General features: G+C 48.2%; 1 protein-coding gene across 1 annotated transcript in view; it reads right to left on the bottom strand.

Annotated features, from left to right (window-relative positions):
* The window catches only part of CFAP251 (cilia and flagella associated protein 251), an 80,130-nt gene that overhangs the window by 10,875 nt on the left and 53,159 nt on the right, over positions 1-16,096 (bottom strand). Inside the window, exons 19-22 of the mRNA XM_065889533.1 lie at positions 5,902-6,130; positions 4,720-4,821; positions 3,389-3,498; positions 3,015-3,108 (exon numbers count right to left, since the gene is read on the bottom strand). Of these exons, the coding sequence (XP_065745605.1) occupies positions 3,015-3,108; positions 3,389-3,498; positions 4,720-4,821; positions 5,902-6,130 (535 nt within the window). The remainder of the gene's footprint in view (positions 1-3,014; positions 3,109-3,388; positions 3,499-4,719; positions 4,822-5,901; positions 6,131-16,096) is intronic.

The following is a 16,096-nucleotide window of genomic DNA, read 5'->3' as shown; positions in this document are numbered from 1 at the left end:
AATTAAGTTTGGCCCAATGCTATCAATTGAACCACAGACTTCCTCTGGGTTTCACCGGGTTCTTCCTAATGTCCTTTTTCCGTTCCAGAAACCCAGGATCCTGCTTCACATTTAGTCATCGTGTCGCCTTAGTCTCCCCCGACCTGGGACAGTTTCTCAGCCTTTTCTTGTTTGTCATGACCTGGGCTATTTTGAAGAGTACTAGTCAGGTGTTTTACACATTCGTCGTATTTGTAAAACTCCGTTGGAAAGAGTCATCCTGGCCTAGAAGGTGGAGCAAACTCCAACCTGCAGGACAGATCCGGGCTGCTGTGTCCGTGTGGTCCACAAGCTAAGAATGGCTTTCACATTTTTGAGTGGTTGAAAAAAATCTCAGAAGAAGAAGATTTCACGGTATGTGGAAATTCTCACAAAATCCAAATTAGTTTCAGTGTCCACAAATTAAGTTTGATTGGAAGGGGGCCACGTTCGTTCTTTCCTGGACCAGAGTCTGTGTGGCTGCGTTTGTGCGCCAGCGGCCGAGGTGAGGCATCCACCAGCCCACTCGGCCCACAGATCCCCACTGTTTACCCTCTGGCCCTTTCCAGAGAGTCTGCTGACCCTGATGCAGACGGCCTGTGGGGGCCGGATTCACTTTGATTCAAAAGCTAAGTCAGCTATTAAAAGAGCACTGAAGCTTCACGTTCATTCATTCAGTTGTTCCACAAATATTTATCAAGGGTCCTTTGTCAAAGCTTGCAGAGACCCCTATTTGAGCAAGTGTTAACAGATGCTAAAACCCTGGAGTTGGGAGAGATTAATTCTCATCAAATGTCTTCCCCAGTCTCGGGCACAGTTTCTGCCTGCAGTGATAATAGCTGCTGTCCTACTTTGAGCACTACGTTATACCAGGAACGCTTACCTGCAATATCTCTTTTAATCCTCACCACCACCCCAGGAGTTGTTCCAGGGGGAAACTGAGGTTTAAGAGATTAGCCACACCCAAGGGCACACAGGGTGCTACTAAATGGCAGAGGCAGGATGCAAGCCCAGGCCGGCCCGGCCCTTGGGCTGGTGCTGTGCAAACAAGACACTCGTCCTGCCCAGGAGGGGCCTGGGGGTCTGGAGGAGAGAGTGGGGGGTGGGGGAAGCTTTGGGTGGTTCCTGGACGATCATGGCTTTTCCACGGGCTCCTGAACTCTGGAAGCAACAGGCCAGGATGCAGAGGTCGGTAGCCAGAGGCCCCATCTGAAACAGTATTATTTTTTCAAAAGAACATCACATGGTGCTTTTTGGGGTCCAGCGTCTCGCCCCTACGTCCGATGTACAAGCCCAGCGAGACCGTCCGTCTTGGGTCTCTGCTCCCTCCACTTCTGGTGTCGCTGCTCTGCTACCCACATGGCTGGGAGAGTCTGAGCTCTCTGCCCTCTGGGCAGGAAGGCAGCCCTCCTCTTCCTGCCCTGGACCCGGGTGCTGGGGCCCGGCCTCGCCACCGCTTGCGTGGCCAGCAGGTGAAGACGCCCCGCCAGGGATGGAAGGTGCACATAAGCTGCTCTTCACCCTGGTCGGACAAGCTGAGAGATACCCCAAGAAAAGCACCAGCAGAAAGGGTGAGAAGGGGCGCCCGTGGCCTGGCTGGGCTGGGAGCAGGGTGGGAACGCCGCTGACATGGATGCTGCTGTCCCCTGCTATTTGGGCCTTCCCGGATGGACGGCCGCACTGACCCTCACCCTTCCCGTATCGACTCAGAGCAGAGCGAGCGGCTCAGCCTGGGCCTGATGGCAGTTCCCGCTCACCAGCCCCGCCGCCGCGGGTCCAACTGCTCACGGGCCGGTTCTGCTCCGGACGATGACTCCAATATATGTCGTCAACAAGAACCAGAAAGAGGGAGCCGGACCTGACGAAAGAAGCCCCTGGTGGGTGTCCAGAGTGCATCCAATTCTGAGTTATTTTCTGAAGAGAACAAGTCACTTGAGAGTTTTCTGTTCCCTAAAATGTCCCCGGGAACTTTTTAACTGGCTTGGTGGTCTGTCTCTCCTAAGCCCTTAGCAGCTGCAAAACTGATTCACAAAGCTTGTTTTTCTTTTTGTGTTTTTCAAAAAGAAACAAATGTAAACCAGGTTGCAAAGCCCTGGAGGTATACAGTGTGACGAGCGGGCACCGGCTGTCCCGAGGCGGTGGTGACACAGCCGGGGGGGGGGGGGGGGGGGGGGGGATACGGCTCTGTTCTGTGTTCCAGGCTGTCCCAAGGACCCACAGCGCTAGGTTTCCAAACGGCCGCCACGCAGGGGGCTCTGTGCCTGGAGGAGGGAGCTGCAGCTGTTCTGTTTCTCTCACACAGACCCCTGCTCCGGGGGTCAGAAACATCATCTCAAAGGCTGGTTTCTCCGGGGTAGGAGCTGGTACTGGCCGGCGGGTGTGTCGGACTAAGCACGTGTGGAGAATAACCTTTGGCCCATTTGCCTGAGTAAGACCTCATAACTGAGGACAAAACTCTTAAAATCAGACCATAACTTCCACCTGTTTATATGACGAGGGTAGCCTATATTCAAGGTCAGAATGCTGCTGAAGCCTGAGTCACGTTCCCTCAACATCCCGAGCAGCGCCGGGTAACTGCTTTCGCCTGCTACGAGTTCTGCAGCCCAGCGGAGTTCAAGGCTGCGAATCAACCACACTGGCCTATGCGGCGCGTGCGCTGTGTGAGGGGGCGGCTCCCGTCTGCTGAGCTCTGCCCCGGGGAGGCCGGCCGGCCGTTTCTGGTCCAGCTGCGATACACACAGGGCTCAGGGGCTGCTGTTCTGCATTCTCTTTGGCAGGTGCCACCGGCGTTAAGCATGGCCAGGGATGCTCTTCATAACGGTTGCACACAATTGCTCAGGGGTTTTGCTCATAAGAAGCCATAAGCCGGGGCTCTCAGGAGCCCAGAGCACCCAACGCCCCCGCCCCAGCCTAATAGCAGGCTGGGATGACCCATATCAGGCCACATTAGGCTAAGGGTCCAGGTGCCACTTGAGGGGATAGAAATAAGGCCACACTTGCCACGAGGAAGGCCTGCTGCTGGCTGAGGCGCCCCCTGCCCCCGGGGACCACGCCACCTTCTCGTCCTGTCCAAACCCCCTCCAGGCAGCACTGCCGTGGATTAGGCGCGAGAATGGCGGCCGGGGTCTCCAGACACCCTTTCCACCCAGCTGCCATCGTTTTTCTTGCCTCCGCCCACTTTTCTATTTCAGAAACAGTGGAATGTCCAACTTTGTGACTTCCACTGCTTAAGAGAAATTTGCTTTTAATGTCTAAACGTTCTGAAGATTAGAGCAGGGGTAGGGAGATGCGGGGAAAGCAGTGCCTTGTGGAAAACACACACACACACAAAGTCCTTTGTGCTTCAGGCACTCCTTTCAACTTCACTGACCGTAGGATCTTGTCCAGAATCTTGGGAAATGGTTAGGCCAAGAATTTGAGTCGTGAATATTTCTGCAGTGATTTCGTCTGGAAGTTCTTCTTCAAAGCAAATTTCTGAACCTAACCAGACAAGAAAAGAAAGCAAATGCCTTCATAACAATTAGGTTTCTAACTCAGAAGCATTTTCCAAAAATATGAGGAAATGATACTAAACAAAAGTGAGAGGAGCTTTGTGCGGGGATTTGGCCCTGATTCCGTGAAAACCTTTGGGTGGAAACTGGTTAAAATCCCTCCTTTGTGGTTTGGGTTTGGAGCACTGTTACCCAAAACTCTGCACACTTCACTGGAAAGCCTCAACTACAAGGCATCATTGATTTTACTGTTTTGAGACACTTAGGAACACTGTATACATGTGTGTGTATATAAAACAATTGGGAAAGTTACATTCTGAGATCCCAGATACACAAGGAATGGCGTAGAGGAGCTTGCAGGTTGGAAATGACCAATCAGATCCTGGAGTCTAGAACCATCTGTGTTAGGAACTCTGTTCAATTTGAAATTGGGAACAGACAACAGAAGGAGAGGGAGAAAAAAAAAAAAAAAAAAAAAGAAGGAGAGGGAGAAGGAAGCCTGATGAGGAGTCTTTGTTCCCGACCCCATGGGGGCAGCAGGGCAGCACTCGGGGTTGTCCATGGACACGTTCCAGCACAAGGGCGTCGGTGAGCTAAAAGAAGGAGGTGGGAAATCCTCAGACAGGAAAGGAGAGGAGGATTTTTTTTTTTTGGCCGCACTGCACAGCATGCGGGATCTTAGTTCCCCGACCAGGGATCGAACCCACGCCCCCTGCAGTGGAAGCGTGGAGTCCTAACCACTGGACTGCTAGGGGAGTCCCAGGATGATCTTTAAAGATGTTCAAGCTCTGGCAGCGTGAAGTCGGGCTCGTGCCTGCCTGCCGAGTCCCTACCCTCTCCTCATCCAAGGCTCTCCTGACGATACCTCTTCTGAAAGAGCTTCTGAACTGTATCCTCTACTAGTGGCCAAGATTCGCCTACCCAAGCTGGAAAGATGAGGACTGAATCGGGGGAATAAAGGGAAGAAACAAGGCTGGGAGACACGAAGGAAGGACGGAGCACAAGAACAAATGCTTTCATCTCTTAGACATGACCACCACTCCCTGGTCCTTTTATAACGTATTCATGTTGCGTTCCCAACAGACTTGCTTTGTTGTGTGCATGGTATGAAGGAGAGTGGCTTGCACCAGTTAGAAGACTTAAATGCACTTAAGTCGCCAACAAATTAGTGCAGCTCAGCTACGTGTCCGGACAGAGCCCACTGTAGTACCTTTGAGAGAAGAGGCTGCGGGCTCGGATTTCCAGCCCTCAGGATTCAGTCCGAACAGTGTAGCAAAGCAGTCAGACATCTCCTCTTCCGTCATGTGCTCACCTGGGCATCACAAAGGGAAAAGGAGGCTGTTCAGCTCATGGGACTGAGCCTCACGTCAGAGTTTAACATCATCATTCTGGGGTCTTCAAGAGAATGATTCCACTGTTTCCTTGAGACACAGAAACATTCTAGGGAGTCCCATGTTACTGTCACATAGACTTCCTTATATGGTGCTAAAAATGGGACTCCAACCCAGCGGACTGTGTTGGGGCTTGTGCAGAGAAAGAAGACAGCACTCTGATAAAGACTGTGCTTAGCTTCATTTCAACTTCCCTCACATTAGAAGCAGCAGTTTGGCTAAGATGAAATGATCGCCCAGAGAAAAGGGCTACTTGACTTCCTCACAAAAAACGATGAGGAAGGACTTCCCTGGTGGCGCAGTGGCTAAGAATCCGCCTGCCAATGCAGGGGACATGGGTTTGAGCCCTGATCCGGGAAGATCCCACATGCTGCGGAGCAACTAAGCCTGTGCACCACAACTACTGAGCCTGCGCTCTAGAGGCCATAAGCCACAACTACTGAGCCCGTGTGCCACAACTACAGAAGCCCACACGCCTAGAGCCCGTGCTCCGCAACGAGAAGCCACTGCGATGAGAAGCCCACGCACTGCAACGAAGAGAGAAGCCCCCGCTTGCTGCAACTAGAGAAAGCCCAAGCGCAGCAACAAAGACCCAACGCAGCCAAAAATAAATAAATAAATGTATGTTTTTTAAAAGTACGATGAGGAAAAGAATAGGTAAAAATGAAAAGTTTTACTTTGGTGTGGTTTTATTTCACAAATGCAACCCAGTCTCGTAGTAGCTCTGTGAGTTTGATGGCTGACACTTGTATTCCTGCTTTATGAGTGAAGGCCCTGAATCTTGCAACTCCAGGAAGCTGGAACATAAACTGCATCCTTCTGGTTCCCGGCATCCTTCCCTTTACCCCGTGTTTGCCAGCCACGTGGGTCAGTAAGCGGCATCCTCGTGGCTGAAGTCCAGTCAAATCAGAGATGCCGGGGGGTGGTCTGTCTCCCAGCTCAGTTCTCTCCAGTGGGAATGGCTCAAGGGTGTTACGAGATATACCTATTTAGGTATTTACCTTTGGTTTGAAGCAGTTTCAGAAAATCCTCTCTTCGAATAGCTTTCTTTCCGTTTGAATTGGTAAAACCAAGAATGTCAAAGCTCCGCTGGATGCCACTCATGGTGTTACCGAAGGGTGGCCTGTGATTAAGGTAAACTTTGAAGAAATCTGGTAGGTTGATTTTGTCAATTAGTTTTCCAGTGTCCACATACTCACTAAATCTGATTTCGTTAAACATATCTTCAATCTAGGAAAGAGGTTTAGGGGGAAAAAAGAAAGACCATGGTAAGCAGAAAAGACGCTTTGATAGACGTCTAAGAATTGGAGAGTAACAGACAAATGTTCACCATTAGCTTAGAACATGTATGTTATTGGTTGACTGTATCCCCCCTCCAAAGAAAGATAGGTTGAAGTCCTAACCCCCAGTCCCTCAGTCCCTCAGGGCAGATGTCATTAGTTAAGATGAGGTTGTACTGGAGGAGGGTGGGCCTTCCATACAATATGACTGGTGTCCTCATAAAAAGAGGAAAGAGACACTCAGGGCCAAGACGGACATGTGATGGCCGAGGCAGTGGTTGGAGGGATACACCTTAAGCCAAGGAACATCAAGGATTGATGGTAACTGCAGAAGCTAGAAGAGGCAAGGACACACATTATCCCCTACATGTTTCATAGAGAGCATGACCCTGCTGACACCTTGATTTCAGAGTTCCATGAGAGAATAAATTCCTGTTGTGTGAAGCCACCCACTTTGTGGTACTAAATTTTACAGCAGCTTTGATCCACTGTCCAACTGGTCAATACTATTAGCATTGGCATGAACAGTGTTTCATTTCTTCACTTTTCACCTAAGTATCTCACAGTGTATCTACTACATCCTTGCTTTGTGAAGAAGATATTAGTTTCATTTAAAAGATGGAATCCTGAAGAATTTAGAAATTAGTTTAGATGAACGAGCAAATAATTCAGTGTGAAACTCAAATACAGGACCTAAGGCTGTGGTAAGTTTCTTAAGGCAACTAACTGCACCACGATTCTTTTTTCCTTTCTTTCTTTTCCATCTTTATCCTGCAATGTTTTATATACTCAAAAGATTCTATGTAACATACATACAACTTATGTGATATAATTTTTAAAATGAAGACCTAAGAAGCCATCATTCATTGAAAATATCAACACAGCTGGCAAGTCTTAAGCGAGACTAACCAAGAAAAAGAAGAGAAAAGACTCAAATTATTAAAATCAGGAATGAAAGAGGGAATACCAGTACCAATCTTACAGAGATTAAAAAGAGTATGAGCAATAATATGCCAACAAATCAGATAACTTAGGTGAAATGGACAAATTCCTAGAAAGATACAAATGACCAAAACTGACTCAAGAAGAAAGAGAAAATCTAAACAGACCTATAACAAGTAAATAGATTGAATTAGCAACTTTACAGCTTCCGCAAAGAAAAACCAAGGACCAAATGGCTTCATTGGTGAATTCTACCAAATATTTAAAGAATACCAATCCCCCACAAACTCTCCCAAAAACATAAGAAAAGGGAACAATTCCCAACTCATTCTGTGAGGGCTGCTTTCTGATTTGGAAAGTCATTCTTTGCGTATTTTCCAAATTTCCTAGAATGAGCAGAGTGCTGACATGTCTGCGGATTCAAATGGAAATGTGGTGCCAGTTAATGCAGGTCTCCACACAGGGCTCCTTGCGTAACTGGCAAAATGCAAGGAGGAGAGAAATAGAACACAGAAACAAACAAAACCACACCCCACTCCAATCAGCCTTCTCTGTGCAGTATTTTTGTACCACGCACACTGCAGCCGGCTAAAATTCAGAAACCTGAACTGTGCCTGACAAAGGGCTAGAAATGAGTATTTTAGTGTCTACATTTGAAACTAATATGTGTCCCTCCAAATTGCAGGGTTTTGAATTTTAGAGAGAGAGAGAGAGAGAGAGAGAGAGAGAATAAGAGCCACAGAAAAGTGGGAAATAATTTTTTTCCCCCAGAACCTGAACTTTTTTGGTCTGTAGGAATGAATCAGGAAGAGAATCTATATTTGTACACAATATTTATCAATAGATGGCCAATTTCTCCCTGTCCACTAAATAAATGTAGAACAAAAATGGAAAGAGCACCAGTTTGAAGCAACGCCAAATATCAGCCTGTCTGGAACATCCTAGTGTCTTGGTCTTGCCCCAAGTATCAAGAAGAAAATACAAACCTCTTGCAGTCCAGCCATCATTTCTGTGAAAGATCTGGGGTACCTTCCTTCCACTTTTTCCCATGCATATAAAACACATGTGTCTATTTTTTTTTGCAAAACTGGTACGTGTATATATCCTTTTTTGTATCCTGCTTTTCCCCTTTTTACACTGTATCTTAGTAATCGCCTAATATTTTCAAAGAAGCCATATATCTTCAATGCAACATTCCAGGAATGGTCTTTAGATGTAACATCATTGGTTATGGATACAAACGAACCATAATTGGTACTATGCAAGCAGTTCTAATTGGTAACATTTTCATATACAGCATTTGTTGAGTTTATATTATGTACAACTGCATGTTAAATTATGTACAATTTTGTGTATAAATAAAACTATCCAGTAGCATGTATTATTTACAGATTCTACTATATGATTTTAATACTATTGGTATATGCATGTGCTACCACCTACTATGAGCCAAGGGAGACTGGGGCTAACACTATGATCTTTGATGGCAGACCTAGGTTCAAAGCCTGGTTCTGCCATTTTCTATATGACTTTGGGTTAGTAACTTAACATTCCTTATCCTCAGTTTCCTGTCCTGAAAAAGGGAGTAATATGGTAAACCATTTGCAGTGGGCTGATCTGAGGCTTACTGTGACAATGTATCTAAAGTGCTGACACAGGGCCTAACACAGTCAGCACTCAACCGGCAGTAACTGTTCTTGTGATTCTTATACTTCCTATGCCCTTGCTAATTACAATGCATGTAATTATAACACAAATTATAATTTATAAATACATAAATTATAACGTAAATGACACGTGTACTTTACAAACGTAATATACGATTCAAACTCAATTCAGAAATAGGAGACTAACCCAAAGAGGACAAAGAAGGAATCCAAACGTGCCTGGAGTTACTCACACCCGGAGCATTCCAAAGATCTCAGGGAACATTCTTGGCACAAACCACTCTGTAGGTGACTCACCTCTTACTCTCTTTCCCCAAATGACTGACCAAAGATCACTGCTCAACAGGCAGGGAGCTGGCAGCTTCAGCGTCATGACGTTTCTTTCCCGAGCCTACTCTGGGTTAGTTGAAGAGGCAGGTGCTGCTACGTATCTAAACGAGGTTCGTGCTTGGGAGAGGAACCTCGGAGCCCGAATGGAACGCCCAGAGCCCTCCCAGGCCCCGCGGTCGCCCAGAGCGCTCTGGCTGGCTCAGCCCGGCCTCTTATTGGCATTCTCACACCGGCCTGTCATCCACGAAGGCAGTGGTTCATTTGATTCACCCAGGGAGCTTTAAACATTCTAAGGCCTCAGCCCCATTCCCAGAGACCCTGATTTAATTGTTCTGGGGTGGAGTATAAGCAGTCAGAGTTTTTAAAAGCTCCCCAGGGGATATGAATGTGTGGCCAAGGTTGAGAAGTATGGCTTTAAGGCAGGGGATCTCAAACTTTATCAGGCATCAACATGAGCAGGAGGGCCCCTTAAAACACAGACTGCTGGGGCTTCCCTGGTGGCGCAGTGGTTGGGAGTCCGCCTGCCGATGCAGGGGACACGGGTTCGTGCCCCGGCCCGGGAAGATCCCACATGCCGCAGAGCGGCTGGGCCCGTGAGCCATGACCGCTGAGCCTGTGCGTCCGGAGCCTGTGCTCCGCAACGGGAGAGGCCACAGCAGTGAGAGGCCCACGTAACGCAAAAAAAAAAAAAAACACAGACTGCTGGTCTGGGGGCCACAGCTTTGAGAACCAGCTCTTACACCACAGCGGCTAGCGGAGGTGATGCTCATGCCAAAAAGAACCAGCACCCGGCCTGTGACTTTCATCCCAGAGCAACGGTGGGTGGCAGCTGTGAGGCATATTCTAATTCTTCAGGCCCACATCTGTCTCCTCCATTAAGCTGTAGCAATAGTGTTCATCTCTATTTCCACAGCAGCCTTGCTCAGAGCCCGGCACATCGTGGGGGCCCAGAGAAACGTTTACTGCATGAATGAAACACCGTGGGCACAATGAGGCCATGGAAGAAGTTCTCTTAAAACTCAAAAAAGGGGGGCTTCCCTGGTGGCGCAGTGGTTAGGAATCCTCCTGCCAAGGCAGGGGACACGGGTTCGAGCCCTGGTCCGGGAAGATCCCACATTCCGCGAAGCAACTAAGCCTGGGCGCCACAACTACCGAGCCTGCGCTCTAGAGCCACAACTACTGAGCCCGCGAGCCACAACTACTGAAGCCCACGCACGCGTAGAGCCCGTGCTCTGCAACAAGAGAAGCCACCGCAGTGAGAAGCCCGTGAACCGCAACGAAGAGTAGACCCCGCTCGCCACAACTAGAGAAAGCTTGTGCACAACAACGAGACCCAACATTAATTAATTAATTAATTAAATTAATTAATTAAAAATTTTTTTAATAGGTAGAACTGTCGAGGTCTAGTATCTATTCAACAGCTTGTCATTTGAGTTATAACTTTTTTTTTTTGGCCACGTGCCATGCAACTTGTAGGATCCTAGGTCCCCAACCAGGGACTGAACCTGGGCCCTCGGCAGTGAAAGCGCAGAGCCCTAACCACTGGACCACCAGGGAATTCCTGATTTATAACTTTTAAACATTTACACAGTCGGCCCCTGGACCTCTGCTGGTACCATTGCCCAGGCCCCGAGACGTGAGGGTGGCCTGTCCTTGGAGGGCCGGGGTCCCCTGGCCCAGGACTGCTTTACTCCTGCCGCTGTCATTCTCCCCATAGGTCTTTGGGTTTGCGATCCTGTTGTCAGCCACAGGAAGCCACTGATGGCCTTAGAATTGTGTCTTATAATTAAGTTTTATAACCTCCCTGTTAAAAGGAGAGGAACATGATACACTTGAACTGGCGCCATTCCTCGTCTTTATAAACGGGCTCCTGGTGCGGGTCGGTTTATTCTGTGATAGTTTCATAGACTCGCAGGCTGGAAGGACTCTCCCTCCTCCTTAGACACACCTAGTGCTCTCTAGACCGTCCCTGGCAAGCGAGGAGACAGTCTTTCCTCACAGCATCCTCTTCGCCTCCCACCCCCTCCGTGTGGCCCATCGCGGCGGCGTTTCGCACTGACCTGGTGCAGGGAAGGAGGGTCTGGGCAGCAGCTTCCAGGGCTGGAGATGCCTCTGCTGTTGGCGCATCACTCTGTCACTCACAACTGCCCCCTCTCCAGTAACTATCGGCACAACAGCTGCCTCCCGTCAGGTCCTGCCCACTGGACACCGACCCAGGAGAAGGCCAGCCATTGGTGCTGGGCCACAGCGCTCTCTCCCTGCTGTCTGCCGGCCGGGGGGAGACTCAGAGATGACCACACCACCATTCCCAGCGCCTTTTATGGTGACCTCTGCCCAGCCCCTCATGGGGCCCAGGCTGCAAGCACTTCCGGGGATTCTTCCCCACCCCAGGTGAATGTTTTTAAAGGTTTTAAAATCTGAATGACAGAATTCCCTCGTGGCGCAGTGGTTAAGAAGCCGCCTGCCAATGCAGGGGACATGGGTTCGAGCCCTGGTCCAGGAAGATCCCACATGCCGCGGAACAGCTAAGCCCGCGAGCCACAACTACTGAGCCTGCGTTCTGGAGCCCGCGAGCCTCAACTACTGAAGCCCATGCGCCTAGAGCCCGAGCTCCGCAACAAGAGAAGCCACTGCAGTGGCTTCTCTTTTCTTTACTCCTCTAGAAAAAGGAGTGAAGTACTGATTATGCTACAACATGGATGTACCTTGAAAACAGTGAAAGAAGGCAGACACAAACAGTCGCACATCGCATGATTCCATCTATATGAAATGTCCAGAAGAGGCAAATCCGGAGATGGGAAGTAGACTAGTGGATGCCAGGGGCTGAGGAGGGGGGATGGGAAGTGACGGCTAACGGGTACAGGGTTTCTTTTTAGGGTGATAAACATGTTCTAGGATTCGATAGTGGTGATGGTTGCACAACCCTGTGAACATACTAAAAGCCATTGACTCACTTTAAATAGGTAAATTGTATGATATGTGATATATCTCAATAAAGTTGATTAAAAGGAAAAAAAATAGGGAGTTCCCCGGTGGTCTAGTGGCTAGGATTCTGCGTTTTCACTGCCTTGGTCAGGGGAGATCCCGCAAGCCATGAGGCGTGGCCAAAAATAATAATAATAATAACAAAAGGAAGAAAAATAGGGACTTCCTTGGCGGTCCGGCGGTTAAGACTCCGCACCTCTAATGCAGGGGGTGCAGGTTTGATCCTTGGTCGGGGAACTAAGATCCCACATGCTTCACGGTGAGGCCAAAAAAAAAAAAGAAATATAATACAGAGGTGAAGCAATGGCAAAGGCACGTAACAAAGCAAATGCCATCAGTTTTTAAAAATGTAATTTTCACCATGACTATGATCTATTCTTTTACCATCATAAAACCAGTAAATATAAATATGTGCTTGTTATAAAAAATGCAAACACTGGAGATGTAAAGAATAGAAGTAAAGTGCTCTACCATTCCCCATTCCTCAGCAATAGCCAGTGCTTGATGTCCTGACTTTTGTTTGCACTAAGACCAGCCAGCTGGGGTACAGACCGCGGCCCGGAGTGGCCGTGCACGCTTCCTCATCCCCCTAAGCCTCACTGTCCTGGTTGGTAAAATGGAGATGATAAAAGCATCTTCTTGCCGTGAGGACTAAACGCCAGGGGGTCTGGCACGGTCCTTGGCTCTCAGCGAGCGCTCAAGCAAGAAGGGCTGGTCTGCTGTTGCCGCTCTTGGTGTTATTGATATCATCAGCTGCATTCTTTTTTAGTGGCCGCGCAGCATTTTAGTATTTCTTTCTTTAGATGCTGTAAGTGTGACAACGGCAGTGCTCCCTGGAGTAGGGTTCTCAGTGGACCAGGAAGGCCTCCCGACAGCAGTGGGCCATTTCTCTCACTTTCAGGATGGAAACACCTCGTGATATTTATGCTTCAGAACAAATCCAACCCACTGAGGACCTTTCTTCAAAGTGCAAATTTCCCAATTCCCCTGGGGTCTTCATCAGAGCGGAAACTGTGCCCATGACCGTTGGCTCAAATTTCTCCTCCTCCTACGGTGGGCAGCTGTGCCACCTGGCTACGCTCCCTCCATCCCAGCTGGGACTGCGGTTTAGCCACAAAGATTAGTACACAAGGCTTGGGGAGGATTTGTTCGTTTATCTTTCTGGGTTTTGTTCTGAATACAAAAGCAATACAAGCTACTGCTTGTAGTTAAGAAAAATTAAATTCTACAGAAATGTATGCATGAGCCTCCCCTCTCCCCGGCAATTTACAGCCACGATGGTCTTCTAAGGAGAGTGGATGCGTCTAAATGGGAAGTTTTTTCATTTGTAAACCCCAGAGATGGGCTTATACTGCAGATTTGGAAATAGAAGCCAAGAGCTGAACTGGCTCGGCCAGCAGAGGGACGGGAGGGGGTGCTCCACAGGGAAGGAAGAGGGGGAGCAGAGCTCGGTGGGGGGGTCAAGACCAGCAAGGAAGCCCCCCTGGGGGTGGTCATCGGCACGGGGGAGAAGGTCTAATGAGGAGTTTTAGGTAAACCGCTGCGGAATGCGGTTATGCGTGAATCCTTCTGGTGATTCCGTGTTCCAGGGAAGTTGTCTTGTGTGGATGGGCTTTCTGTTTTTGTGGAAAAGGAGGAAGATGCTGAGCGTCACGTCTGGAATGACCTGGAGTGTGCACACGCACACGGGGGAGCCCCGAGGCCAGGAGAGCGCGAGCCCCCAGGGCAGCCCCGAACTCAGACTATGGGTGGGAGCCAGGGCTGGGTTCCAGCTGGTACCAGAGGCCCCAGCTGACGGGGGTGATATGTAGAAAGTAGAGAGTAAAAGCTCTCACGGATCCCGTGCCTCAGAGGTCAGTGTCGTTAAAGGTTTGGAAGAAGTTCTTTCAGTTTTGCTAGGCATATATGAGATCTATATATTATTGTTAATGAAATGAGGTCATGCTTTACATACTGTTTTGCAACTTTCCTTTTGTCCTTTAACAACAAAACCAGCACATTCTTTCTGAGTCAAGAATCATAGGTCAGGGACTTCCCTGGTGGTCCAGTGGTTAAGAGTCCACCTTCCAATACGGGGGACGTGGGTTCGATCCCTGGTCGGGGAACTAAGATCCCACATGCTACGGGACAGCTAAGTCCATGCGCCGCAACTACTGAGCCCACGTGCTCTGGAGCCCGCGTGCCACAGCTAGAGAGAAGCCCGCGCACGGCAACAAAGAGCCCGTGCACTGCAGCTAAGACCCGAGGCAGCCAAATAAATAAAACGAAAAAATAAAAAAAAGAAGAGAACAGAAAGAAAAGAATCATCGGTCCATTTCACTGTTTAATAACTACTGAGTGTAGGTGCGCCTTACTTGATTCACCCCATCTCCTATCAACGGACCTTAAGGTCATTTTAATTTTTCACTATTACAAACTATCCCGCAGTACATCACTGTTACACTTGCCTGAGTTTTCCTGCAGGATATACTCCTAAAAGCAGAATTGCTGGGTCCAAAGGTAAGCACATTTAAAAAGTTAAGTGATTATTTCCTCTCCAAACCCTCCTAAACGAGGCTAAAGCTGCTGAGTATACCGAATAGTTAGGGCTACTATTCGTTACTCTGAGATCAAACAATAATGTCAGGGATTCTGTCTTCCTTATTGTTTTTGCAGTCAAACATGACTGGTGAGCATATCGTTCATGTGTGTACTCGTCCGACCAAGATCTGCTGAGCCTCCACGATGTGAGCTCTTGCTGGGCACACACCTCTCTGCCAGGATTGGCCTCAATTTATAGAACTAAGTGGTCGAACTGCTGTTAATTCATTGCAAAAACCTATCAAGAATCTATAACGCTCTGCAAGCTAAATAGAAACATAGCCACAAGTGACCAGGGGACACACGTGACGCACAGGCCCCAACACGATATTCCAAAGTCCCGGGGGGGAAAATATATCTGTAGAGATGGAAGACGACACTTTCTCATATGTGAAATGAGCTATAAAACTGTGAAGAGCCCTAACTTAGGAACCCAGACTTAGGGTTTATAACATCATAAACATTGCAGATCTTTCTTTTTAAAAAAAATGAAGATTTGTAAGAGCAGCCCACCTCACCTCTTTGGCTGTGTTCTGCAGAAGATGGGAATGGTTAGGGATTCTTTGGGGAGGGTTATATTCTTGTATAATTTGGCTTCAATCTACCAGACTGACTAGATTCAAATCCCCAAGGCAGTTAAAATGACGTAAGAAAAAATATAAATAATGTAGAGCCTTGGGGGGCTGGCTTGAGTCTGTGTTTCTAAGTCTTTCAAGTAACCAAGTGTGAAAATACTCTTATCAGCGGCACATACTTCTTCATGCCACTTCTTGGGGGAGGGGGAACAGCTGCATCTTAAGAGGAAATGTTTCATTAACCATGACGAAGCCTGGGTTTAAAAGTTTCAAAGCCCCGAAAACATTTTTATTAAAATCGCTATAAATCTGATGGAAACTAGAGATCAAAAAGCTCTCCCCTCGGAGCTTCAGATATAAACTAATTCATCAGCAAACAGTGTTTGCACTCAGATGTGGCCACATCTGGATCGGGGGCCTTCAGAAAACATCTCCAAAGAGTAAATTTATTTTTTAAGTGGATTAAAAACCCTGGACTCCAGGGGACTTATGAAGACACTGAGTGGGGCACTGAAACCCCTTTTTAGCAGCTGATGTGGGGGGAGACACAACAGTCAGTGACACAACAGTCAGTGACAACCCTGCAATGACCATTTTAATGTGGGTAAAATAATATTCCATGTCACTTTATAACATTTGTTGCAGACTAACCTTTTTTTCTGGGTACTTTTTTTTTTGCCACGCTGCGTGGCTTGTGGGATCTTAGTTCCCCAACCAGGGATTGAACCGGGGCCCTTGGCAGTGAAAGCAGCGAGACCTAACCACTGGACCACCAGGGAAGTCCCTCTGGGTACTTTTTACTCATCAGCAAGATTTCGATAGGTTGTTAAGCTTTAT

This window comes from Phocoena phocoena, chromosome 13, assembly GCF_963924675.1.
Source record: "Phocoena phocoena chromosome 13, mPhoPho1.1, whole genome shotgun sequence".
NCBI classification, from domain to species: Eukaryota; Metazoa; Chordata; class Mammalia; order Artiodactyla; family Phocoenidae; genus Phocoena; species Phocoena phocoena.
This window is presented reverse-complemented; position numbering and strand designations above follow the sequence as displayed.